The 26900-nt window shown below is 50.3% G+C and overlaps 3 protein-coding genes across 8 annotated transcripts in view; all 3 read right to left on the bottom strand.

The window, feature by feature from the left end:
• The window catches only part of HOXD3 (homeobox D3), a 31088-nt gene extending 10003 nt beyond the window's left edge, over nucleotides 1-21085 (bottom strand). For 2 of the 4 annotated variants that reach the window (XM_085585121.1, XM_085585123.1), the window contains exon 1: nucleotides 20947-21085. The gene's annotated coding sequence lies outside the window, so the exon portion shown is untranslated. Of the gene's footprint in view, nucleotides 1-2980; nucleotides 3121-20946 lie in introns of those variants that run through there. The other 2 variants (XM_021552394.3, XM_085585124.1) reach the window with 1 other exon arrangement.
• Nucleotides 4405-14255, bottom strand: HOXD4 (homeobox D4). Of its 2 annotated transcripts, XM_085585127.1 has the most exons (3): nucleotides 14030-14255; nucleotides 12934-12960; nucleotides 6721-7983 (listed from the first exon to the last, which is right to left on the bottom strand). In XM_085585127.1, the coding sequence occupies exons 1-3, from the start codon at nucleotides 14181-14183 to the stop codon at nucleotides 7679-7681; spliced, it is 486 nt and encodes a 161-aa protein (XP_085441253.1). In that variant the 5' UTR covers nucleotides 14184-14255; the 3' UTR covers nucleotides 6721-7678. The 2 variants fall into 2 exon arrangements, with proteins under 2 accessions (XP_021408104.1, XP_085441253.1); XM_021552429.3 differs by lacking the exons at nucleotides 12934-12960; nucleotides 14030-14255 and adding an exon at nucleotides 8388-10737 and having other exon boundaries at nucleotides 4405-7983.
• A 3370-nt stretch (nucleotides 21086-24455) lies between the features above and the next one.
• On the bottom strand, nucleotides 24456-26487 carry HOXD8 (homeobox D8). Of its 2 annotated transcripts, none has more exons than XM_021552407.3 (2): nucleotides 25872-26487; nucleotides 24456-25287 (listed from the first exon to the last, which is right to left on the bottom strand). In XM_021552407.3, the coding sequence occupies exons 1-2, from the start codon at nucleotides 26407-26409 to the stop codon at nucleotides 24995-24997; spliced, it is 831 nt and encodes a 276-aa protein (XP_021408082.2). In that variant the 5' UTR covers nucleotides 26410-26487; the 3' UTR covers nucleotides 24456-24994. The 2 variants fall into 2 exon arrangements, with proteins under 2 accessions (XP_021408082.2, XP_021408081.2); XM_021552406.3 differs by having other exon boundaries at nucleotides 24456-25290; nucleotides 25872-26455.
• Between the last annotated feature and the right edge of the window lie 413 nt (nucleotides 26488-26900).

Raw genomic sequence — 26900 nt, 5'->3', positions numbered from 1 at the left:
TAAACCTGATCTTGCGGTTTTACAAATATTTCCATACACCAGAATTCCCGATAGAACGAAAACAGGCTCAGGCTCAACTACCAATAAAAGAGAGCAAGTGGAAATCGGAATTTGTTGGGCTTTAAAAAAAAAAAAATCAACACACAACCCTTTAGCCATCAGCCTCCTGGAACCAACGACAGCAATTGGCCGGCTCTTGTTTTGTTTTGGTTTTAAATCGTGCGGCCATTGATGAATTTTGGGGGCGAGCAGGAGAAATCCCTTTATAATCAGAAATATAGGCACAGCCTTAAAATACAGGCATATTGGCCCACGTGATCGCCGAGCAGCGCGCCGGGGCCGAGGCTGGCGCGCTCCCCGCGCCCCCGCGCAGCGGGGCTGCCGCGCCGGGCCCCGTGGGGCGGGCGGCCCCGCGCCCTGCGCGCCCGCCCGCGCTGCCCAGCCCGCTCCGCGCCGCGGCCCCCGCACTTACGCGCCCCGCGGGGCTGGCGGAGCAGGGGAAAAGGGTGAATTCCGCGGGATGAGCCCAGCGCGCAGAAATTCCCAGCGGAGACAGAGGAGGTATTTGGAACCAGCTGCGGCCGGGAGCCTGTGCGGGGGGCAGCTCCGCAGCAACGCTGCTCTGGCGGACAGGCGCTGGGGCCCACTGGCGTGCGCGACTTTTCGCTTTCTCCTTCTCCGGACCGGGAAGATGCGGGGCAGCGGGGACTACCCCTGTCTGGGGGCCAAACAAGCGCTGGGGGGAAAAACCTTCACGACATTTGTGCGTGTGTGTGTCTGCCCTGAGCCGGCCTCCCTGCTATGTGTGTATAAAGAGACATGGAGTAAACCCTGTGTATATCTGTCATGTGTGCCCACAAAGCTCCCCAACAATACCAGTTAGGCAAAAGAAAAAATATATATGTATTAGCTTCTCTGTTTGATTTTTCGGTAACATATCTGTAGCTATAAATACACTACACCTAATCTAACATCTGCTATGATTTCATTACCATCCAAAGCATGGGGATGTGACAGTAACGTATTACCTTACTATACTAACCGTAAGTGCATTGTAACATTTATCTAAATTACATTGCTTTTCCTGACTTTGCAAACCAGTTATAAAAAGATTGGAGTCCAGTGATGGAAACATAAGTTCAATGTAAATTATTGTGTATGGCTTCGGATTTATAATCCTATATTTCTTCGAAATGATGCACTTAAATCTCGCCTCAAGTAAGAGGTAATGGTTCTTTATATCCTTTTCAGTCAGCCATATATTTTGGTGTCCGGGTAGTTTTGCCGAGCCCCCCGCGCTCGCGTGTCTGTGTGTACATACAGCAACCCCTACACGCACAGCGTGTTCTGCATACTTGTGTACATGCACACAAAGCCGAACATAATTCTGGCCGCTGTTTAGACATTTTGGATGACGGAGAGGTCTTTAGCTTCCTACACAAAAGTGAGAGGGAAAAGCTGGACACGAGCAAAGAACACGAAGAGGATTCAGAAGAAAATGCCTTTTTGAAGGGCAGTTCGGAACCCCCCGGAGAAAGCCTCACAGCCCTTTGGTGTCTTTTCAGAATCTAGTGCTAAAAGAAAAAGAAAAATAGGAAGAAAAAAAAAAAGAAAAAACAGGCAAATTTAACGTGAAAATGGAGGACGGCTGAAAGAAAGGAGCACCTTCGCCACGAACGCCAGAATTAAGATCTCGTGAAGGGGACTGAAAAAGTATTAAGGAAATGTTAATCCTTTGGCTGGTGGGACTCCAGCTTTGCGCGAATTTGTCTCCAGTAAAGGATCTAAGACTTCTTCAATCGGAGCATATGTTCATAGAGCAATAAAACAGAAAGATTTACAGTCTCCGCCCGCCCCCCAGCAGCCTCGCACCCTTTCAGGAATTACTTATGATGATTTATAACAACAACTCCGGCAATTGTCAAACTGATAAAATAGCCCGGGCTATATGCGAGAATAAACGCTCTTATGAAAGGGTTGCGATTTATGTTCAGGTCCATTTTACTGCATGTCTTGGTGGAGTTTGGTTTCTTTCCCGGCCCAATAGGATAATATAAAACTTCATTGATAAAAATGTAGGAGTTCTCGTGAAGTAGCGAATCTGTTCCTTAGTCACTACCACAGCACATAAACATTTGTCATTTTTGAATAATTGAATTAATGTGTTATTGTTTGAATGTATAATTCATAACATAGGAAACTTTGTCTCTGTCCTGCCACCGAAACGGAAGCAATAAAAAGCTACAATCTAGGGTTTTTAGAAATTACTCCAGCGAGGGATAATAAAGAATATCCTGTTTGCAGGAGGTATTTCCAGCTGACTGGGATTTCACAGAGAAATCTCAGACTCGCCCGTATTCTATGGAGTTTATAGAGAGTGGCTTTGTATTAAAAAAAATGCTATTTTTCCCCACTCCGGGCTATTGATCGGGGACTGGCGAGCCGGCATGCCCGCTCCGGGGGCTGGATGCGGCCGGGCTCCCGCGCAGCCCGGGCGGCCGGGGCAGGAGCGGGCAGGGCGGCGGGGCCGGAGCCGGCCTTTGTGCGGGCGGCGGGGGAGCGGCGCGCCCGGCCCTGGCTCCGGCCCCGCTGCCAAAGACTCACGGCAAAATTTACGACCCCGCTTGCGAAGGAGCCGAGGGCCTTTCCCCGCCGCCGGGACCGGGCAGCGGCTGCCCTGCCAGCCGCATTGTTTCCTCCGCTCCGCGCCTCCCCGCGCAGGCAGCCGCGGCCGGAGCCGCCGCTCCGGGAGGCGCTCTGGCCATCAGCCTGCCTGCTCCGCGGCGCTCCGCGGCGCTCCGCGCTGCTCCTCTTTCCCCCGCTCCCTGGGAAGCAAAGGTCATCGCTTGAGCCCGGTCCGGCTCCCGGCCGCTGCCGCGCTGGAAATCAGGAAGCAGCGTGCCCTATTTGTCAAGTGTTTGACAGCTGAGTTCATTAAGGCTTAAATAAGGAGGAATAAAAGTAAAAAATATTTACGTACCGGGCGTCTCTTTTTCAGCGGCTACCCAAGAGCTAGGTGTGCAGGGAGAGGGACGGCACCCTTTGTATATTATATTCTTGGGATCTCTTCAGTTTTCAAGTCTGATAGAGTCCTTTGCTTGGCAGATTAATGACGACTCCGTGTTTCTTAAGGGACGTGCTGAATTAATTATTTCGCAAATCACGTGGTCAGGACTTGTAGAAATCTATTCTTATCATCTTCCTTGCACTTTGAAATTCTGCCTGTTATGACTGTTCCTAGCAAGATTATTTTGGTCTCTAGGCTTGGGGGGAAGGAGGGAAAAAAAAAAAAAAAAAAGGAAAAAAGAATCAGGGGAAAGGGCTAACAAACATGGCCGTTGGAAGCGGTGTGGCTCTGCACCGAGAGGTCCCTATTTACTGTACTGTACAGTGAGTGGGGTTTGCTATTGACTCTGCCTTTCCTCTTCATTCTTACCTTAACGACTAGTGGTGATATAATATACAGAACTGTATTGATGTATCGGGAGTAACAGGAGGAGCCATTAAACACCAGAGAGAGAAAGTATAATCACAAGATATGCCTCAATATTTAAACTTAGAGAGTGTATGCTTAGAAAGGCAAACCCAGCCTCCCCTCGGCGCACTTGGGCAGTAAGGGCACATGGTTTCTGCTGGGCACCCTGCTCCCTGCCCGGGCTGAGCCAGAGACTGTACTTTTGGATTCGTGCCTTGACGAGGCTCCAGGAGAAGACAAGCCCTCACTGCAAGTATGTACGACAAAAATAGTGCAATAGACTTCTCCTGGCTGTGTTATTGTCTGAGATACTTACACTGGGAACGAAAAAAATATATGCTTGCCATAGGTGCATGGCAAAGTTTTAAGACTTCAAGTTGTGTTTTCTTGTGATCTTTCTTTTATATCCGCTGTCAAAGTGAGAGTTACTGCTCAGGAAAAACTGCTCTCTGCATTGCAATTTTGAATTACCATTTCTTTATTTAATTGATTCTTTCCAAGACTCACCTAAAAGACACACATCTGTGTGGGCACCGAGGTGATTTCAGGTGTGGCTCCTTGCCTCCTACCCCACATGCAGAAATCCAGGAGTCATTCTAGAAGGGCTTGTTAAATGCAAAGCAGCAGCAAATGGATGACAGGCACTTTTAACTGCAGCCCAAAAGTAAATATAGACTCCAGCCTGGCCTAGAGTCACACCATTATGGCTGAGGCAAACAGCAAACCTGTTCAAAGGGACATTTGGAAGGATGCTATGCAGAGTCACTCATCTTTTAACACTGTAATGATGGGAGGGACCAGCATTTTCACAGAAGAGAGACCCACCTTGTACGGATTGCTTGTTCAAGGTACAAACCAGAATCTATTTCGCTACACCTTTTTTTTATTTCAGATGTGGAGGGCTTACATCAAAACTACAGGCGACAGTTAGTATAAATAACGCTTTAATCAATGGCAGCAAAACATCAGCAAAGTCTATAAAAAGCATCACACTTTAACAGAAATGAGAGTAGTGCTGGACAATGTGACCGTTTAACAAAGGTTCCAATGCACAACGTGTACCCGTGATAAACAAAATAATCAGCTTTCCTTCATACAAAAAATAACTCTGGAGGAGGGTTACAACCATTAAAAAAAATAATAAAACAACTCAGGTTCGTTTTGCACGGGAGATAACAACCAGCGGGTGCTACTGGTCATTATTATACACAGTCCTAACCATTCAGAGCAATGGCAGCTGGAAACTATTTCTGTTTGGTACTTTCTGCCTCCACTTCACATATTCTCCGTTCTTACGGTGCAATCACACCTATGTGAACCTATAGTGCTCCAGCCTCGCTCAAAGGGGACGTGCAAACAGGGCTGTAAGAACTGTGCCTGCTGAAGCCAACACTCGTCCTGGAGTTATTAACATTTCAAAAGACAATGAGACAAATTCTGCTCGCAGCTACATGCCTGTTTGACTTCAGTGGGCGGGGGAAGGAAATCTGGGAGCAGAAGTTGGTCCTTTAACTTCGGGAGCCATCTCGGTTGATTAGAAGCACAAAGAAAGGATTTGCTTATCCAAGGCCAATATTTTCCAGGACTGTACCACAGATGCCAAAGTTGGTAGCTCTCTCTCGAATAACACTTTTGCCCTGCTCGCAGCCAACTTATAGGACTTCAGGAAAACAGCGGGGGTCCGGGAGGAGGATTTTCAAGAAGGGCAGCTAGAGGGATTTTACTTCCCCACACCCTTTTTTCTTCTTTATTTTAATAGATACGTATGAAGAGCAAAAGGATGGCTTTGAGCAGCTCTGGAGAGGAAAGGCCACTACTGCAGGAACCTGGTGTAACAAAACTTGAAAACTTGTCTAAGGAATTCCCTCCTCAAGCGCTGCTGCTAGCTGCTCTCCATGCTAGAGAAAGGGAAGGGTAGTTTGGGTCCAAAAGGTTAAGGGTTTAGAGGTCACTCTTCCCGGCTGAAATACAACTAATCGAATAGAAAATTTGTCCTCTGGGTGAACCTGTTCCTGCAATTTAGCCGAACTTCAGTAAAATACCTTTTCAGCTTCTCAACGTGAAGGCGTCAGAAAAAAGACGTCTTTACTATGTATGAACTCGGTGCTTTTTGTCATAGAAACAATGATGCGAATAATGCGGGAATATCCATCTTTAATATCACGACGTGGAGATATTCAAGTATTGCCATGTGCAAGTCTGAGAACTGGGCTAACCCTAAGGAAGAACAAAGAGTTTTCTCCAGGCTCTAAAACAAAAGACCAAGTCATAAAGACACTTTGCGGACTTCAAGGGATGAGAAAAGGACAGAAATTAACTGCTGGCCACAGTTAACGTTGCCGAATACACTCTTGTTGAAAAGCTCGCCTTTTATTTTCGAATTAATTCAAGCCCATTTTGGCCAGTGTTTTCCCGAGCGAGCCCAGAGAGCCGTGAGTTCTCAGTGGGAAGCATCCAGGCTGGAGAAGGGCACGTTAACTCAGCCCCTGTTCTTCCACCTCCCTTCAGTGTTTGCTGACTTTCCTTCTTCGCCACTTTTCTCTTTAATAAAGGGATCACCTCCTTGCAATTTTGGCTATGTGGTCGCTTTCCTAGGCTGCCCTGAGGGTACAGGAGATAGGGGCTGAGCTTTAAAACCGCCTGAGCAGAGGTGTAAGTGGCTCCGGGAGCTGGTTTGGGTTGGTAGTTACAGAGCACTAAAACTTTGGCAACCAGCAGTCAGGGACAAATTCGTGGGTATTAGACCAGTTCTGCTCCCATCCAAGCCTTTCATCTTCCCTGAAAGCAACTTGCTGAGATTTCCAGCCATTGCAGTCATGTGTCATGGTTCGCTTAAAAACAATCACTGTTCTTAAAAAAAAAAAACAAAAAACAAAAAAAAACCACCCAAAACCAGAAACCCCCCCCCAAAAAAAAACCCAAAAAAACCAAAAACACAAAACAAAACCCATACCCAATCCTAAAAAACCCACCCAAGCCTAAAAACTAAACAAACCAAAGCCAACATAAACCCAACATAAACCCAAAACAAAACAAATCAGCAACCCACATAGACGATCTCTCTCTAGTATAAAAGAAATATAAAATCTGATTGAAAGAATGTGTTCAGCTTTCAGCTTTGAATGGCTCAGTTTGTATCAGAAATCACATTAATTTTTCAGTCTGGGTTGCTGCTGTTTTTTGTGGGGTTGTTTTTTGTGGTCTTGCCTCTTTCTTTTTCCTTTTTTCTTTCAATTTTTAAATGAGGTATCGATGGTTTAAAACACAGCGCTGAACAGAGCAGACTTTGGAAACAGATTTCAAGCCTGTTTACTCTGGATGGCACACAGTAAGGAGCAGGGACACTTTTCCTATTCACAGAGATGGAAATTTAAAAACAAGGGTGGGGGGGCAACAAGAAAGTTGTGTACGTTCAAGACAAGTAAACACTACATATGTGTTCATGAGACTGAGAAGGAAAAATACTGTATTTCAGCTCCCCTTCCTCGTTTTTGGTTTGACTATTTTTCTTTTTGTCTTCATTCTTCTATGCAACAAATAAATAAATACACTAACATTACCAGAACATAAAATAACCCGTTTTCACTTCATTTCTATGCACACTTTCTGAGACGTTATGGAAATGAGCAAGAATTTTCATTACACCGAGAAAGGTAAAGCAGCACACACACAAAAAAAGTTCACAATTATTAGTCTTTATGTTCGAATAAAAGACTATGCTATGAATTTCCTGTCCTCAACTTGCCTAAAATGCATTCTCCCGAAATTGCATGGGATAAAAAGACAATTAAAAGTATAAATCCCAGAATAAAGCATCCAATCTTCACTTCAGAATCCAAAACTGAAACACAGGACAGTTTCATTTTCAATGATTTATTATTTTTTAAGGACAGAAGGTCTCATTTAATATTTTCCCAATTCCCACTGCCTGCATGATGGTTTGTTTGTTTTCCCCTCTCTCTTTCTTTTCCCCTTTTTTTTTTTTTTTTTTTTGTTTGTTTTCCTTTTTTAGGTTGTGCTAGCAGAGGCAAATAAAATAAAGTCCAAAGTAGCGTCATTTTGTCTCCTTTGTACAACAGTACCTTAAAGAAAGATGACAGTTTCTCGTGTCCTTAGCTGCTACATGCAGGTTCTGCTTGGGCAGTGTCAGTTATGTACAGTACTGGTCAGAAGCGAAGGATGAAATGGAAAATTTCACCTCTTCTACAAAGTTGTCAAGTCAGTCTGATGGTCCTTGGAACCAGTTTGTAAATGGGGGTTTGAACCAGAGGAAGAAGATCTGCCCTTCGTGTTGGGCAGTTTGTGATCTTTTTTCCACTTCATTCTTCTGTTCTGAAACCAGATCTTGATCTGGCGCTCAGAGAGACACAAAGTGTGGGCTATCTCGATACGGCGGCGCCTGGTCAGGTACCTGTTAAAATGAAATTCTTTTTCCAGTTCTAGGACTTGCTGTCTGGTGTAAGCTGTGCGGGAGCGTTTAGGTTCCCCTCCGTTGTAATTGGGATTCACTGGGAAAAAAATACGGAGAACTTTTACAAAGCTAATCTTGACTTGCCGGTCCGACTTTACAAAAGAAAACCTTATGAGCAGCGAGCATGTGGCCGAGCTGGATTCGTCCCAGTTGCTTACAATGGCCGGGCTGCTTTCCCCCTCGTTTGAGGCAGGCGCTACGGGCACACGCAGCTAGGTAGGCTGGGAGCCTCTAGAAGGCTCCTAAAATGGAGTTTTATCCTGCACGGCAAAGCCCCGCATGGCCAACGGCCTATTTCCTCAGCAATAAAAATTTATGGCGAGTGTAATTGGCCACCTCGGTTTAAAAAGCTCGCCCACGAGCCTGGCAGGGACTCGGGAGAGCGCCGCTGAGGACGATCGGAAGCAGGGTAGAAGAGCAAAGTAAGAAGAGGATCCTTACCCGAGTTAACATGGACTTTCTTCATCCAGGGATAAACTACTGCCGGCTGCTTAACTGCGGAGCCGTTTGGGGGTTTGAGGGCCGGCTGCTGGCTGCAGGCTCGCGAGTTGGACATTGGAGGCGGTGGACAATGCTCTGCTGGGCCGGGGAAGTGGCTCGCCGGGCCGGATTGCTCCTGTCCGTGACCCCGCGGCTGCCCGGCAGAGCCCTGGGCATTGCTACAGCTAAAGGGCTGCTCGCTGTAGTTTGACCGTGGGTAGAGTCCCTGGTGCTGGAAATCAGCGCCCTGCGAGGCACTGTAGTACTCGGCCCCCTGCTCGCCTAAGTAGCTATTCTGCAAATATTCCTCGCAAGGAGGAAATTTGGGATCCACATACTTAGAGTTCACCATATACGAACTCATGGCCATTAATTTCTGAAGGTAGAAAATACTAATTTTTCTCGTGTTGTCTTTTTTTCCCCTGCCATAGAGCCCTCCTACTTGCTGTCAACTGAATAAAGTTAGGCGGGCATGTGACCGGCCCGGCCAATGGGGAGCCGGGCGCCCACCGCCGCATTTCCCCGCATTTCCAGCGATTCCGCTCAATAACATCCCCCGAACCGAATGACCCCCCTCTCCGGCGGGCCGCACCCGCAAACCAGGTGCCGGAGGTGTAGGGGTACCCCCGGGGCGGCGGCCGCTGCCCTGCCCACAGCCTTTTGTCTGAGCCGGCTTCCCCCAGCTCCGGGGGATGCTGCCCTGCCCTCCGATCTGCTAGCCAGCATCGCCACCGGGGCTTGGTACCTCGCTTTAAATAAAATAAGAAAAAGAATCGAAAGGAATATACAGAGCGATGAGCTGAAGCGGGGTTAAAAGGGAAGAAACTGATAAGCAGGCGAGGGAAAGAAAAGCCATCAAAGAAGAGGGTAATATGATGTACAATAGATCTGTCCTGTCTTTGTCTAGCAGAGGTCATCCAAAAGTTACCAGAATTTAGTTCTGCTGAATAAAATTAGGCAATCAGTAACTTCTCATTCGCTTTCAAGCCTCAAAATATACGTCTGCGTACGTATGCGTGCACATACGCAAACGCCAATGTATATTTGTAAAAATCTACATGTATGTACATAAAATCATACAGATGGCAAGAAAGAGTTCACTTTTAACCACTAAAGTTCAATCAATTGAGCTGGAGACGTCATTTAATTAGGTTAAAAATATCACGGGTTTAATGAGATAAATTCGGTCTTCATTCATCAATATCATTCCTGGAGCACAAGTAAATACATTCCAGCGAGGCGAATGCTGCTTTTGCTGCTGTCGTAAATATTTTGATGCGATCTGGACCCTTGACAGGGAAATTTTGCTAACGTCTGGCATATCTAGTTAATTTACGAGTATCTTATAAAAGACTCATTCACTGATTGGTAGATAATATGTATTTTTTTTTTCCCCAGAAATTTTGTAACTTCTGGTGAATTTAACTGTTTAAATTCACAGATTGTCAGTGAGAGTTAGGACTGAACGACAACTGAAGTTTTAAGAAACGTCCTAAAACCTAGTGAATAGGAGCGAGGCAGCAAAACTTTTATAATTTCTGAGTGTTCAGCACGCACATGCCTCTTGATTCCGCCAGTATTTTTACTTCTAACCATCTGCAGAAAGGTGAAGTTTTTGCATCGACCATATATTCCCCTAGAATCGAATCTGTGACTATATGAATATCACACAAATTCGGTTCTACAGGGTATATATAGACAACGTAATAACATTCTGTTTTCATCTACAATATAGCAGGTCTTTGCCATTCTCTTAGTCTCTTACTGTCTTCTGAGGAATGCAAACTATTCTGCTGGGACTCAGCTCTGAAATACAGATTTGCAGGAAGGTGGGATTTCAGAAAAGATTCACGCTTCTTATTAGTGCTGCAATAGAGCTATACGACCCTCCACCAATTCATAGCGACGAATTTCGCCTACCAAATTCTCAGAAAGACCTGCCGCTTTCTTTAAATTCTCTGCCACTTACTCCCTCGCTATGGAAAATGGACGTGGTCAGTCAAATTGCGCTATTTAGAATAATAATGGTTAAAGCAATTTAGTAAGGAGTCTTTAAATATTTAGGCTAACATGAATCTGAAAATACTTTCCATAATTAGAAATTCCCCCAAAATAAAAAATAATTTCTAAAAAATCGAAACAGAAGCAAAACAGCCGACAACAGAAACAGGGGTTGGTGAAAAATATGAGATTAAAAGCTAGAGTTAGTTGCTCTCGGGAAAAAGATAGTTTCCAAATTTACCTTCATCCTATTATGCTGGTCTAGCTATTATCCCCGCGATCTGCCTGCGAGCCTTAGCCTCGCACCCTCCCAGGTTTTCCCTGCCGTAGCGTTTATGGTGAAGGGCAGGGCGAGAGGTCAGCCGAAATCATTTACAAACATATCACAAAGTTTCATTATTTTTACTTTGTCGACAGCGGCACACAGGAGTACAAAAGTTCATGAATTGTGTCTGACCCAGCTCCTCACTGCTGTCCTGCGGTCAACCTCTTCTCCTTCCACTATTTAAAACAGGCACCATAAGGACAAATAATGGTGCGGGTGTGATACATCCAACCACTGCGGAGGGCAGATTTGGGGGTGTTGCGCTTATCCGAGCGATGTGTACAGGGTTGTTTGGTTGGCTCCAGCTCCCAAGTGCCTGAGCTGGGAGATGCTATTTTCAAACGTCTGCTTTCTTACCACTGCGGCGGTGCTTCCTCCACAGCAAGTGCAACTCAAAACGACTTTATATCCTTAATCTCCCCCCGAATTCTTCAAATCCCTACCCAGCTATTTTCAGCATCTCTCCCCGCTTTCGCATCCTTTCTCTGAGGGGAGAGGGGACACCCCCCCCCCCCCCCCGCCCTCGCGGGGGTTATTTACCACCCGGCTGAACTGGCAGGGTACCTCCCCTCCGCCCCCCAAAGAGAGCTCTCGTTTGGGGCAGCCCCCAGAGCGGACAAGCCCGCCGAGGGCTGCCCAGGGAGCAGCGATGGAGCTGGGGAAGCAGCAGCTCCCCGTTCTGCTTAATACTACACATTTTCATATTTGTTAGACGCTGTGACCTGCGTTTCACCTTATTGCACGACTTGCTCAGACAGGTCAAAGCCAAAGAGTTATTGATGAACAAAGCGTTAGATATTCACCTCCTGTTCAACTGCCCATACAAAATACTTTTGATCTATCAGGCTTTTTGTATTCTGCTTCATAATCAGTATGCTAAATGTACGTTGGCAGAAAACAAGTAATCCATACATTTAGGGCCGACCCTGTAAAAAAATGCCAAGGGCGTCCTGGTAGCACAGGACTGAGCTGTGAGGGAAGGAAAGTTACCTATGGAACACAATTAAAATTGCAACGCTGAAGGCGATTCTTTAGCTCATATTTATAGGACTCGAAAACCAATATTGCAACGGAAGACAAAAAGACCAGGAGAAGCTTGGCACATATAGTGAAACAGATTATTTATCAGGAAACAGGGAGAGGAAGCAGGGAAACGCAAACACACATGCAAACACTCCTCTCCTGTACATGCTCCGGGTCAGAGCCGGGCTGGCAGAAACGGGAAGGGCAATGTACAGCCTAATGAATCTCCAAATATCGCAGTCTTTCTTTCCCTCTTTGAGAGACAAGCCGGTCTCAGCCTGGAGGACCAGGACCAATGCACCCAGCTCCTCACTAGAGCCAGAAAGGTTCAACAGCAGTTACTGGTGCACACGGATCTTCTGCCCTCCCCTCGGTCCCCCTGGCGCAGCTCAGGCAGGACCATCTGGGATGCGAAAACCCCTACAGTAAAAGATTGCCCTCCTAAGCTCTGATACCCGTTCTATCCCGTGCCTTCACAGCATTAAAATCCACGTTAGAGTCTCCCTTGCCCCGAGACCTCTCGCACCACATATCAGCTCTGCTGCCCGCAGAACCAGGCTGCAGCTGGGCTGGCCCGGCTCCTGCAGCCTCTTCCACCCAGCCACCAGCCTGTGCCAAACGAGGGCAACCGCAGAAAGCAGGCACGGCTCTGCTTGGGATCCCGTCTGGAGAAAAGAGTGGGAGTAGCCAAGGTTATGAGGTGCTGGGATATAACGTGATCCGTCTGGATTCTGCACAGGGAGGCGCTGTACAGTCCCGCCGAGTTAAAATGGAAACGCTGCTAATTGCTTTGGAGTGTTTAAAAGCAGGACGACACCTGTATAGCCCTGTAATAAACCCCCAGGAGACTGCACCTCTGCTTTTAATGCTAGCCACGATTATGACATGGTACCACAAACTGACTGACTCCACAAGAACCTTCACATGCTGACACATAGTCCTTTTTTTTTTCTTTTTTTCTTTCTTTCTTTTTTATTTTTTTTCTCTTTTTTTTCTATCTCTCTTTTTTTTTTTTTTTTTTCTCCAAGATGGAGTGGTGGGGGAGGAGAGGGAAGAAATATTCATCAGGAATCATAGTTTGGCAGTTTTTTCGGTCCAAAGGGAAGAACCAGGATTTTTGAATAACACAAACTCTAAAAGAAATAAAAGGTTACTTACTGTGGATGTTCTTCCATGCTGCAGAACCTGTTGCAATAAAAACGTTTGTTACTGTTGTATTCCACATATGGGTGATATTTCTGGAGAACAATTACAAACCACGTTTGATAGATGAAGGCAGAGAGGAGCTGGTGGTAAATCCTGCAAGCAGAGAAGTGGTGGGATGGAAGCCCCTTCCAAATGAAGACCACGTTGCGTTCAGGCAGTTTTTTATGAATACACGCTTTCCCTGTGCCTGGGGTGTGATCTTTCACTTTTAAAAATTTTATAGGGGATTATTTCTAAAGAAATGAAGAGCCAGACCTCCCTCTTTCACTAATGGAAAAGAATAACAAAGGCCTTTTTATTTTTTTTATGTGGGAATCCAGTCACATTCAGATCACCTTTGCCAAACTATCACCCACAAAATACGCCATGCAGCATTATATCCGTGCTAAATACAGAAAGACCTACAATTTTATCAGAATACTCCAAAATAGTTCTCTTTCAGGATCACCTAATTAACCTATCAGTAACCACGAGACATGCGCCTTTGTTTGCATTATAGAAGGATAGATTTGACTTCAACTTTCCTTCAAATATTTTATTAAATATATTCAAAGATCTCTCAAGGGAAACAAATTCACTTGTTTAGTCTAATTTTCCTGAAACGCGTCATATATTTAAAAGTAAATACTACTGGGAGGTTATTTTCTGTGAGCGATTTTTCATCTCCTGTATTGCCTTCCTACGATATCTTGGTGAATTACTGTATTAAACACAGAGCAATTGCCTCGGTATCAATAGTTCACTGTATAGAGCTTCTCAAGACCTTTCTTGGTATTTTTTTTTTTAATTTAAGTTCTGCCCTTTCTAGGTAACATTCATAGCCTGAGAGAAGAGTGGGTTAATATCAGCATTTTGGCACTACCTTACCGAGCCTTTCCTTTTATCCTTTTATCTTCAATTTTTATTAAAATAAATATTTTATTTAATTTTTTAAAACAAACAAACAAAGCAAAACAAAACAAAAAAACCCAAACCGCTTATCTCCATTTAAGAAATCCCATTAAAGTCAGAAATCTCAGACAGAGGGCAGCGGCCACCTGAGCTGTACCTGCGCGTTTCCAGCGAGCCGCTCCGCGCTGCCGCGGAGTGCCCGGGCGCCGAGAGGCCGAGCGCGGCGGCGGAGGGGACGCGGATTGCGGACTCACTGCGCGCTCCCCCGCGGCCTGCGGGACCCGGGAGCAGAGGTGCCTGCACGGTCGCATTCCGCCGACGGTTCCCTGCTAACACTTTCCCGATTACTGCTTCCAGGAACGAAAGCATCTGCACTTGTATGCTCTTAAACTAATTTATGGTGGGAATTATATTTTGGCTTGTCAACTCTCAAGCCATAAAACAAAGTTTATTGGAATCACGTGCTTCTAAATAGCCACTCAGGACTTATCTCTGTGGAACCATAAATAACCTTCGGCTTTAAACTTTTATTCGCTAAATAAAGGTTCTCTGAATCTGTCCTATAAAACGGGACCGGGTCAAAATAGCGGGGATGGGTGGGAGCTCAGCTGCATGGCGTTATGCCGGCCTTTTTGAGCAGCGTGTTTTAGGAAGAGCTGCAAAGGGGATTTAGCACTCCCAATGTGCTCTTGGGAAAGGAGCCGAGCGTGTTTTCTGTGGGTACCCGTCCAAACCTTTCTTTATAGCTCTTAGGGTACAAGGGAACCCATCTTTAGTAGGAAAGAAAAGAAGTCCCACCAAAACAAAAACAAACAAACAAAACAAGCAAACAAACAAAAAAAAAAAAAAAAAAAAAAAAAAAAAAACCTGAAAGATGGAACATTTTTTCCCCTTCCCTGGGTGTTTATGGCATTTTGGTGAGGCTCCCCTGCAAAATGGCTTTGAGTCATTCATCTCAAAATTTGGGAGAGTTATGCCAGGGGCTGCAGGTTCGCCGGGCACCCGAGGGACCTTTGTAAGTGACCAAACTGCTGCAAACAGTGAGTGCACAGGGCTTCGGAAAGGAGAAAGTGTGAAGCCTGCCACAATGAGATCTTTGAGGACTGGAAGTTTAAGGACGGTTATAAAGCAATAAAAGAGGCCTGGTGTGAAGGGAGCAGGGTGTGAGTTCGCAAATGAGAATTTCAAGGAGCCCGAGCACAGGAAGTCAAATGTCCCTGGCAGTCACACAGCATGAAGAAACCCGGGCATCAGCTCCCAATCTATCATGGCTAAGATGAGGACGCCGGAGCGGCCAGCAGCTCCTGGTGCATCCCAGGAAGGGTTCGTGCCTTCGCCAGAGGGCGGGGAGCTGTGTCAGCCCCGCCGGGGACCGGCCGCGTGCAGAGGGGACACGGCCCCTCACCCGGCCCGCGGGCGAGAGTGCGCCTCCGCCCGGGGGCTCAGCTCGGAAAAACGAGCAAAATGCAGTCCCTTGCTGGGTGGTGGCACCAACTGAGTGGTGCCTGTTTAACACCAGAGTCTGCTCTTACTTCTTATGAAGTCACCCAAAAGGGCCAACTCAGCTCTCACTGTATTTTTAGATGGCTTCAGTCACAGCTGAACAATTCGTTCTTCAGACACCAAGAGGCATCCTGAGATCCTTCCCTGCTCCTTTATGATCCAGAGTGGCTTTGCATTCCACAATTTTTCTTGCTCTTTGCAAGGCCTTACTCACATTGCCTTAGTGCTTTTTTAATGGCCTAAGCTGTGGAACAGCCCTTTCCCCCTCCACTGCCTAGGAGAGCTGGCAGAGGAGGGGGAATGCACAAGGTATCATTTCAGACATAGTACATGGTCTGAGAAGCTTTATCAGGCCCAGGGGCTCCAGCCAGCCACCCCAGAAAGATGAGTGGGCTGCCTTGCATGGGGCTGACTTCAGGGTCTCTTTCAGCTGGTGCACAGCCTGTGCTCCCAGTCCTGAGCAGGCAGAGGGACAAGCTCCCTGGAGCTCCCTGAGCCTTGCTCAGGCAGCTGGGCCTGGACACAGTGAGCTCTGGATCAGGCTTTGTGACAGCCTCCAGCTACCCTCCTCCCCAAACATCACCCTCACTGGCCTCTGGCAGAAGGGCTTCAGCAGCAGGCAGCTGCCGGGAGCCAAAGTGGCCATACCTGGAAAGGGGCAAGAAAAGACTACATACTGGGACATGAGGGATAGGGTGTAATGAGAAAGTGCAATAAGATGTGGGGAAAATAACTTGGGACAAGAACTACAATGCAGAATCAAGTGTGTTTGCCCCAGGCCTGGCACTGAGGCTGGGTATGGCAAAGGTCAGGTCCCAGGCAGCTGGGCCCATGGGTGGGCTCCAGGCCCTGTGCAGGACAGCGAGCATCACATCCCTCCCTAAGGGGTGTCTGTGACTTCTTCAGCTTTCCTGGCCTGTCTCATTGTCGAGAGAAGATGCAGGGCTGCCTGGCATGTGCAGGAGGAGAGGAGCTGTGGAGGGGCAGGTGGCATGGCAGTCAGGCTGCAGAAGTGTCAGCCCCTGGCAAACGAGGTGGCCCATGCTGGGCATGTGGTTCAGAAACACGTGTCCTGAACATGGGGCTGTGAAAGATGAGGCTGTGAGATAGTGAAGAATTGATGATTGAGATACAGCTTCCTCTCATTTAAGGACAAGACAAATGTTTCAGTAACTGAGTAATTCTAGCCATGAGATTTTTGAAGTGGGAATTAGAACAATTTTCACATTTCCTATTCTAAAATGCAGATGTAAAATTTGACTTTGAAGCTCTGGCCAGTTCATTCCGTAGGCTTTTATGCAAGTTTTCATATTCGGGGCTGATGATCTGGAGTCAGATAAAAGATGTAATGAAATAACACAGTAACAATTGGTTTCCCTCTGGTAATTGTGATACAGAGGTTGGCGGAATTGAATAACATGTGCATGCCGCCATTGCTCTCAATGCGACCTGACAGACACGACAACCGGCATCCAACCACTCTTCCAGAAAATTACAGGCTCCATCTCTGACTTTGAAGACCTACTAAGCACCTCGATAGCGTCCAACGCATTTTACCCCTCTGCTTTTATCATAACCCCGACTTTTCAAGAGTCACCTGGTCGCCCATGCCCTCGCAGAGCAGGATGTGGGCATGCAAAGGCCCCTGCCTGCAGCACCCCACGCCCGCGGGCAGATCCGGCGGCAGCAGAGGCCCGGAGAGGGCAGGGCGACGTCGAGCCGCGCCTCAACATCAAACAGGGCAGCGGCGGCGACACCTCGGGTCCGCGGGGGCAGAGGGAGAGGAGTGCGGGGCAGGGAGGGGAGGCCGGGGGCCGTGGGAGCGTCTGCCGGGGTAGGCACGGCCCGTGGGGGTGGGTGCCGCCAGGGTCGTGTCCGGGCACGGCTGGGGAAGGTGAAGCCCGCAGGCACCAGGTGAGGCGGAGGCAGGGAACTCTGCCGGGCCTCGGCTTGCAGGAGGCAAGGGAGGTGTGCGGGGGCCGGGGGCTCTGCCCGCGGGAAGGGAGCCGGCGGGAAGGAGGGTGCTCTGGCACCCGCATCAAAGGAACGGGGAGGGAAGAGGCGGGTGCCCGACATCAAAGCGCGGGCTGGTGACCGGGAGGGCAGCGGGGCACACGAGGGGAGCCCCGCGGCACCGCGGGTTAAGCAGGGGGAGCGCGGGGGCGCGCACCGGGGCGCGCCAGGGTCTGCGGACCCGGGTGAGACGGGAAATCGCGGCGCTGGAGAGAGTGGGACGACCGGGCGGTGGCTTGAGGCGCCCGAGGAGAGCAGTGGAGCCCCGCCCATGTCCCCCGGCCGCCGGTGGGCCTCTGCCGTAGGCAGGCGGGAGGCAGGGTACGGGTCCCGAGGCTGGCGGCGGGGCGGCGGGCCCCTCGCCCCGCGGAGGGGAGAGTGGCCAGGCTTGTCCTACAGCGCCTTCTCCTGGAAGAGCCCGTGGAGACATAAGGGCTGGCGGCTGCGGCCGGGGCCTGTCGCGCCCCCGGCGGCCGCTCCGCGGCCCGGCTCGGCGGCCCCGAGGGCGGGAGCCGCGGGCAGGTGACCGCGTCCCGGTCCGTCGGGGCGTGCGCCCACACGCGGACAGATGCGGCGGAGCCGGGCCAGGACGGCGGGGCGGCTGAGGTGACCCCCGCCGCCCTGCGCTCCCGCAGGCTCCAGCTCGGATGGCTCCCGGCGTGACGCACTGGGGAGGCACTGCGGGCTGCCTCCCCTTCTCGCCGCACCCTCCCCCGCGGCTGATGGGAGGCGAGTGCTGAGTTTGGGCAGAGCCTGCTGCCGCTGAATGCAGTTTTATTGCCTCTTGTCTCTCGCAGAGACCCTTCCTCCTCGCCCCGCCCGGCCTCCGCGACCTGCTGCAATGTTTATTGCGCCTCATCTTTTCCTTTCGCTTCCTGTTTTTTCCTCTCCCGCTCCAGCGGCATTGAGTGCCGCACTGCAGTAGAGCAGTAAATACCTTTAACAGCTGCCTGCCAACCGAGGGGTGAAATACCGTCTTTGTTCGGGTTTCTTTTTCTGTCCCAAGCGCACATAAAACACCCCGTGGGAATTATATTTTTTTCGGGAACGAGAAAATGAATCGGCGGAATTTTCAGGTCTTAAGAACGCAAAACCAACGTGCGTATCTTCGCCTAGTCTTATCGGGTTTCCCGGGTTCACAATTCACAACACGCCCCCCTCCTTGCACCAAAGCCCTGCCAGACTGGGGGAGCAGAGGCTGCACTTCTCTTCCAGGCAACCTGCAGCAGCTAAGCGGGAGCCAACCTGACTTCCCAAATGGCAGCCGGTGCCAGCGGTACCCCGGCACTGTCAGGGACAGTAGGCTGCTGCTTCCTGCCAGCTGCTTTCTGATGGTGTTTTTATACTACCCGTGCGTCAGTAAAGGGTGCACTGGGGATCGGCTGTTTCCTTTCAACACACACACACAGAGAAGGAAAAAAAAAAAAAGTAGAAGAAGGGAAAAAATTAAAAAAAAAAAGATGAGTCACATTATGCCGAACACATCGGGAAATGAAGCAAGTGCGAGAAATTTGGCTGTGAATCTTGTACTTCAAAAATTTCAGCACAACAGATCTATACTCATACCATGTTTTATAGGTGCATAAATAGATAGAAAAATACAGTCCTCGTATGTGCTATAGATACAAACATATACATATATATGCCATATATATAAACGAGTATTTATTTGCTATGAATACTTACAATTCCATAGGTGTGTTTAAGAACATAAACAGACCTATGTGTACTTGAATGTTAATAATAAATAAATAAACACATACATATATCCGACAAGAAAAAGAATAAGAGCAAAAACAAGCCAGGAAGGAAGCCAATTAGAAAAAAGACGAATTCCCACACGAACCAGTGGAATCATAAATGTATGTGTGTATCCGCATGTGTCAGCAGATGGACCCGCAGACACACATATACACATTAGAATTCGTTAGAACATCCTGCTTTTGTTTTCTTCTTTTTCCCCAGGCTACGAATAATTTCAAAACAGCTCAAGGACGAGATTTTCCGAAGTTTTTGGCGAGATTTATAGTCAAGTAGCTATAATTACTGTGTCACCTAGGAGGGATTCTGAGAGTGAAACCTAACGCAGCGCATATTTTCCACGTTACTCTTGAAGACTGTTGCTATGTTGAAAACGATTCATCCTAAATAATCTCCAAGTCCTGCAGGAGTGCAGGGCGGCCGGCTAGTGCAAACAGCCAGAGCTGTGGGGGACAGGGGTCTTATCGCTTACTGTAGTGGGGCTCGGGCTTAGCGGGCTGAGGGGTGCTCGGGGGTGGATTAAAAACCACTTTATTCTGTGGGTTCAAAATAAGTACTCGGGGCATGACTGGCACCTTTCTACCCTCAGTCTGTATTGTGTAGTAAGGCGTTCTGCTCTACCGTTAATTAACTGGCTGCTTTCGGGGTAAATGGTGAGTCAGTAAATCCTGCAGTGCAACAGCACGGTGCACTGCAACCACCGACCATCGATGTGAACGCTGAGTGCCAAACAGTGGGCTTTCCACCGTGCACGAACAGCTTGAAAATGAAGATGAAATGAGCAAAGAATGTATACGTTTCAACAACGTACTTCGAAGGAATATGTGTTCTACAGAGAGAAGTGGATGTGTGGACACGATATGTATGTATGCATGTAGGTAATGTGAATATGGATGTATATACATATATGGGTAACGCAGGAACAGTCTATTTAACTATTCTATCTCCTCGGCATTTCTCAAAATAAACCCAAGGAATTGTTGTTGGGTTTATTTTCGAGAACTTGTTCTCCATTTAGCCCCCGTTGATTTCCACGTGGGCAAGTAGCCGTGCAGCGAGCGTGCGCTCCTGGCCGCGTCTCGGCGCAGCCGCCCCCGCGTTCCGGCTGCCGAGCCCGGCCCGAGCGCTGCCCACCGAGCAGCTCGGAGCCGCAGCCCGAGACAAGGATATGAGGAGAAATTCCTGCAGGGCAGACGAGGGCTCCCGGAACTAGCCCCGGGCACAGCCCGCGGCTCGACCGGCTCGGCGGAGCCGCCCCGCGCCCTCCGCCCCCGCGGGAGCACTGACCCCGATTCTCCTGCGAAAACACCTGTTAGGCTTTAAAGTTACTCGACTGCCCTTCCGCCACGGGGAAAACAAACTACAGCACCACAAGAGCACGCTTCAGGCTGGCAGGGGGAAAAAAGTATCCCAAAAGCAAAGGGCCTTATATTGGAAGAAACCCCACCGGCAGGGAGGCACTGCCTGCGCGCACTGCGCCCCAGCCTTCCGCCCCTCACCGCGGAACACCAAGACATCGTGGCCCGCGGTGTTTTCCGTGAGAGACCGCGCACAACAGCCGCTCTCACTCTGCGGCATGCCCACAACCATTATTAATAATAATACCACCACCGATAATTCCAATAGCAATAACAACAACAGCAATCGTAGCGGTAATAATAGTAATAGCAATACTAAAAAGAAAAGAAGGGTTTTCGAGGCACAGGTGATGAAGAGGGACAGGAGGACAGGGGAGCCGGTGCCGTGCCGCATATCGCGGAGTACCGGCGACCAGCCCGAGGGGAACTGAGAGCTTACCAATTCGCGGCATTGCCCGCCTGCGGAGAAGCCCGGGAGGGTCGCTGTAATCCATTTTGCACCCGCGTAGCAATCCGTGTGCCGGAGGAAATAGCGGCAGCGGGGGCATCGAACGGTGGGAAAAGATCGAGGGGCTGCGGGCGGTGCGGCGGCGGGCGCGGGTCTCCGCGCATCCCTCCGTGGGCGCGGGAGAGGAGGCGGCGCGGGGCCGGGGAAGTGTCAGTGCAGCGGCGACGGGACCGGCCACGGGTTTGGGGGAGCGGGGCACAAACATGAGGGCGACTGCCATACACCTCAGCCTAGACAAAGGTTAGAAAAAGAGGGGCTGAGGCTCTCTGAAGGCAGAATGCAGGGGGAAATTCGCCAGGGAAATCAGGAAAAGGCCATGAAAGCGCTCGCTGCCTGCACATGACCAGCCGCAGCCAATGACGAGCCCAAATAGGTCATAAAAAGGTCTATTACCAAGTTGTAAATTTTCTTCAAACAAAAAGGAATTTACTGCAATTCCTTGCGGATTTTGCACATACTGCTTCCCAGCGCCATGTTTCTTTCGCCTGCGCGCTGCGCTTTTACTGAGGCTTCGGTCCCGCCTGCCCTCGGCCTGCGCGCTACGGGCGCGGTGGCGGAGCCCCGTGAGCACGGCCGGGACGCGGGAGATCCGCGCGGGCCGCGGAGAGAGGGGCAAGCGGTCACGGAACCGCATAAAGAGGGGCAGGGCACTGTGCCGAAGGATCCGTTTCTTGCCAAACGAAAGGGGGCTTAACCCGCATCCCCACCCTCTTCTCCCACCCCTCCCCACCGCTCCGCCGGGCACTAAAAGAAACCACATCTGCTTTAGCGCCCACTACTGAAGCGGAAGCCGTCGCCGGCATAAAAATGGTCCGAGCCTCTTCCCCACCCCGCAGTGTGCGGTTCCCGCAGGTTGCACCGGGCACTGTCACCGCGCCCCGTGCAGGCTGCCTCCGCCCCCGATAAAACCTTCCCGGGGCACCAACAGGGAAAATCCGATTCCTAGAAAGTATTCCAAAAAAGAAAAATTAAAATGGGCCTGTGCCCACAAGGAATACTCGACTCGGAGACGGAGTACTGTGGATGTTTCTTGCTCAAGTTTTGTTTCAGGGAATAGCCAGAGCCCTCAATCGTGACCTCCGTGCTGGTTGTAACTGCTAACAAAAGTAAACACGCCTAAAGATGTAGCATCGAGGTTGGATCTTTTAAACACGCTGCTTCAGGCAGTTGCACACCTTTGAATATTGCCTCAGCGGAGGCCATGGCAACTCTCGTGGTGTCTCTGCAGCACTCACGCCCGCGCTGAGCTGCTCCTCAAGGGAACGGAGAAATTCCGCGGAAACCAAAGGCGCGGTACATCCACTCCGCGGCCGCCTCAGGCGGCCTCTCGCCGCCGCTCCCGCCGCAACGCACACAGCTACGGCTTTTCCTTGCCAAAAGTCCGATGGCTTCGGTTTTACATGGTGGCCACCTGGGTCAATTTCTGACTCCGCTATGTTTTTTCTTAGCAAGTTTCCAAGCGAGACCGAGGGAGAGATTCAGATGCCAGGCTACAGGGGTAAATGCCTTAACAACTACAGCGATGTTTTGTTATTCTTAATGAGTAAGACAGGGGCGATTCCAGTTACCACTAGGCCTTCGCCAATTTTGCGGGCTCAGGGAAGTCGGTTTCTGCCTGCGTGGCTGCGTTCCCAGTCGGTCCTAGGAGAGCAACGCAACGGAAACTTCTTCAGGAATATTTTAATTTTATTCTTTGTCTGATAATTAAAAACAACTCCCACAGCAGCGCAGCAGTTCTTTTCCGGACAAATACTAGCCTAAGGAGTGCTCCGCTGGTGTGTGAAGGTCCTCGACATGCCTTCGCCTCTCGGACAGCCCGGGATGGCAGCGGGCGGCACCAGCACGGCTTTCCCGCAGCAGGGCCGCCGGAACCGTGTTGAGTCCAGCCTCCGCCGCCAGCGCAGCAAAAGCGAGAGGCTTTTCCTGCCTGGAGACCAAATATGTCGGTGCCACTAGCACGAGTATTGTTTTGAAAAGCGAGTGGGTCCTGCGCGTCGGGCCATCGGGTTACTTCCAACGCGCAGCTATCAGCCCCACATCCTCCCGTGACATTACGGATACCGGTATATTTATGCAAATCCATGCAAAAATGTTAGTTTCGCTGTTTTGTTGCAGCTTCCCCTTGTTTACAACCTTTAGCCAACTAGGCGACTAAAATAAAACCAAGAACAATAGCTCCGCTTGCTCGTGCCCCCCTCCAGAGCTGGCGCTTTGCAGCAGTGGAAACGTGCCTCGGTGGTGGGGAGCGGGGAAGGGAAACGAAATGAACCAAACCCGCCCTACAAGCCCCATCCCCGTGGACGGCGGTTCTGCCGCGCCGGGCGCATTCCCGGGAGCGAGAGAAGGGCCCAGCGGCGGGCGGGCAGAGCGGCGGGCGGCACCTCCTCGGGAACCTGGCTGGGGTTTGCCGAGCAAGGCCTCGGCTCAGCCCCGGCCTCGTCGGGATCACCCTCGTTTCTGGACAGAAAATAGAATTATATGTCATGTTTGTCGCAGTTTCTGGCGCGTCCATTCGATTTCCTTCATGGAGCCATTACTCAGGGGAGCGTCAGCCGGTAGAGAAAAAATGACACAAAAATCTTGGGAGAGATTTATACCTCATCCCTCGACCCTTTGCCTGCCACTCCTAAAGATGACTGCTCACGGCCGTCCCGTTAGGTAACAGCGCTCTGCGGGACCCTGCCGCGGAGCGGGAGCAAGAGGAGGGAGGGGGGAGAGAGAGAAACTAAATTGTTTTGCTTATCAGCAAAACAATTCCTCCCGTGGTTGCGGGAACCGTGAGGCAGGCTCTTCACCAGCTGCGGCCTCCGCTGGGAAACGCATCATATGATAACATTTAGGGGTAGAAACGTCTTTCTCTCGGTCTACGCATGGTTTGGGACTCCTAAGAATTACAGCCCCCGAGAAACCCCCACGCAAGGCCGCAAAATCTTTGTATTCCTCTGCTTGTCAGCCATCCTCGGGGGAGGCTGGGCCCGTTTTGGCCGTGGTTTGCGTGGCGGGCTGGAAGCCCCGCACGTCTTGGAGCAGCCCTTTGGGGACGCTGGGGCCGGAGCACTCTCCGGGCTCTCTCCCTGCAGCCGGGCTGGCAGCAAACGGCTCCGCAGGGTAAGGGCCGTGTCTGCCGGCTGCGGTCTCTGCACGGCGGCAGCAAAAGGTGACAGCAAGGCCCAGGCGCACGTCGGGCTCCCTGGGCCGGCCCAGCCTGCGCTCCGCTCGCAGGTGAGGCCGCGGGCCCCGCCGGCCGCTGCTTGGACCGCGGCCCCGCAGCGAGTAAAAAGCAGATTTTGTACGCATTGTGCCGTTCCCTAACCCCACGGAAACACCCCGCATCGGAGCAGAGACGTGGGAGGGCACAGGGAGAGTTAGTCTGGACCAATGGGAATTCTGACGATTTCTTGAGGAATAGATTACAAAAGGAATATAGAGATGCCGATGCATTTTATAATTGAATAAATTCGGTTTATTTAAATCAAATATTATAGAAGAAGGTTAAATATATTCCTATGATATTTTCTTCAAGATTATTAAATTTATTTAATTTATTCAACATAAGAACAAGAATTAAAATAGTACAAGTGCACTTGTCTTGATTAATAAAGCATTGTTAAATGTCTTACTTATTGATATTTATTATTAGGAAGTTTATGTCGTTTCCCACAATCACCGTCTTTTAAGATTGCAAATATATATATATATATATATGTATATCATTAGAAATTTATTGCTAGAAACTCTGTATCAAATTTGAAAAAAATAAGTAGTTGAAATGTTAAATCTACAGATCATTCTGGATACGCTAATAAACAAAATAAAAGCACAAACAAGTGAAGCACCCGAAGCAGGGAAATGTCAAATGGAGGGACATGGGGTCACTCGTCCCACGACAAGATCACGTAGAGGTGTGGATGAACTGAGATGTTGGGCTTTAGCCTTGGTTATTTTTGATTGACTTTCGCAAAGACATTTAGGGCAAAAATTAATTCGTCTGGCCTTCAGCTCTGTCTTCTTCCAGATCATGTGCTTCCTTTTTGGCCTCCCCTTCCTTTCCCTCCTGTCTGGAAGCGGGGAATTTGTCCTTGTTGTTCTCTTTTTTCCATTTCATCCTCCTGTTCTGAAACCAGATCTTTACCTGCCTCTCGGTGAGTCCTAGTGCGTGGGACACCTCGATCCTTCTCTTCCTGGTCAGATAGGGGTTAAACAGGAACTCCTTTTCCAGCTCCAGAGTCTGGAATCGGCTGTATGTTTGTCTTCCTCTCCTCCTACCCGGCGCTGCTGTTTAAAACAAAAACATAGGGGTTTGGATGTTGGTGTGGCCGCTCAAAACAAGGTGCAGGCGAGCAGCGAAGACTCCAGTCCCTCCGGAATCCCTCGAGAGAAGCCCCACAGAACCGCAGGGAGAGAAAGCAGAGGGCACAGAGGAGTCTAGAGCTTTACACTTGAGTGAAAGGAACGCAGCGATAGTAAATGCACGAAGCGCCTCAGCTGTCCCTCTGCATAGGATGTTGCGGGGTCACTTAATCATCTTGTATACCACCCCCTTCCCGACCCTGCACCCTTCCCGTTCAGGCAGCGGCGACGGGAGACAGGCGAGCGTGTCCGCTGCGCCTCAGACTCCAAAAGGCGTCCCAAAGGCTACTCTTGGTTTGGTAGCTGACTGCTGCAGAGGTTTCTGCTTGCTCACTGCATCTCTTTATTATCGCAAGCCACCGCGGTGATAGGAATCGCGGTGAGAGAGGTAGGGAGTGGGGGAGACAGAGGCAGGGAGCGAGAGTCAGCGAGAAAGGAGCAGGAGGAGGAAAAGAAAGTTTCAAACTCAGACGTGAGATGGAAGCAAATTTTTGACTGCGTCCAACCTTGTGGTCTCATCCAGGGAAACATTTGAGCAGGAGACGAGCTCTGATTTAAGTGGTCTGGTTCCTCGCCAATATTAGCACTGGACGATTTACAGTCAGGATATTGTACCAGCTCGGCCTCTTGCTGTGTCGTAAAAATCTGCTGTCTCTGTAAGTTATCGTATCCGTAAAATTTAGCGGGCTCCCCGTGACAGGTAACCCCGCTGCAGGGGGCAGGAGGCGGAGGCGCGGCGGGGGGAGGAGGGGGCGGCTGGTAGGCGGCCGTGGGGCTCCCCCCGGCCGGGTGGTAAAAGTCCGCGGCCGCGCCGCCGCCGCCCCCCGCCCCGCCGGGCGCGGGGTGCGGGAAGCCGGCGGCGGCCGCGCCGTTCCCGTAGAGCAGAGCGGCGGCGGCGGCGGCGGCGGCGGCGGCGGCGTGTCGGCCGCTCACCTCGGGTGCGAAGTGACAGTCGTAGTACGGGGAATTGATGGCTTCCCCCGCCGCCGCGGCCGCCGCCACCTTGTACTTGGAGTACAGCGGGTTGACAAAGTAGGAGCTCATCGGGGAGGGGGCAGCGGCGGGCGGGGGCACGGGCGCTGCTCACGCCGCCGCCGCCGCCGCCGCCGGTGCCTCTACGCCGCGCTCATGCCGCCGCCGCCGCCGTCGTCGCTGGCCCGTGCGCTCCCCGCTCCTGCTCTCCGTGTATGTGGTGACCAGGACTGGATTATAATCGCTCCCAAAATGACCTGCCTCACTGCTTTTACTATTTCCTATTAGGCACACAGCAGCCCGCGCACGCACACACACACACACACACACACACTCATGAGCTCAGGGGGGACTTTTGGCTTCAGTTTACATGTGCCGCTCCTCGGGCAAAAAAAAAAACTCGGCCCAGCCCTGCCCGGATCCACCCCGGCCGCGGCACCCCCGCTCCCCCCTCCGGTGTGCGCTCGCTAGGAGCCGCTGAAACCCCCGCCGCGCAGGGGCGAGGCGGCCGCGCAGATCCCGCGCGATAACCGCGGGCGCGCTGCCCGGGGCGACGCCGCCCG

This window comes from Lonchura striata, chromosome 7 (assembly GCF_050655825.1).
Source record: "Lonchura striata isolate lonStrDom1 chromosome 7, ASM5065582v1, whole genome shotgun sequence".
NCBI lineage: Eukaryota > Metazoa > Chordata > Aves > Passeriformes > Estrildidae > Lonchura > Lonchura striata.
Note: the sequence above shows the minus strand (reverse complement) of the source record. Positions and strands in the feature narration are given on the sequence as shown.

Coding starts and splice junctions, on each gene's coding strand:
- HOXD4 (XM_021552429.3), bottom strand. CDS start 8,796: ATGGCCATGAGTTCGTATATGGTGAACTCTAAGTATGTGGATCCCAAA. Junction 7,984..8,387: donor GAAAGTCCATGTTAACTCGG/GTAAGGATCCTC, acceptor TTTTTTTCCCAG/TGAATCCCAATTACAACGGA.
- HOXD8 (XM_021552406.3), bottom strand. CDS start 26,409: ATGAGCTCCTACTTTGTCAACCCGCTGTACTCCAAGTACAAGGTGGCG. Junction 25,291..25,871: donor TCCCTGGATGAGACCACAAG/GTTGGACGCAGT, acceptor TGTTTTAAACAG/CAGCGCCGGGTAGGAGGAGA.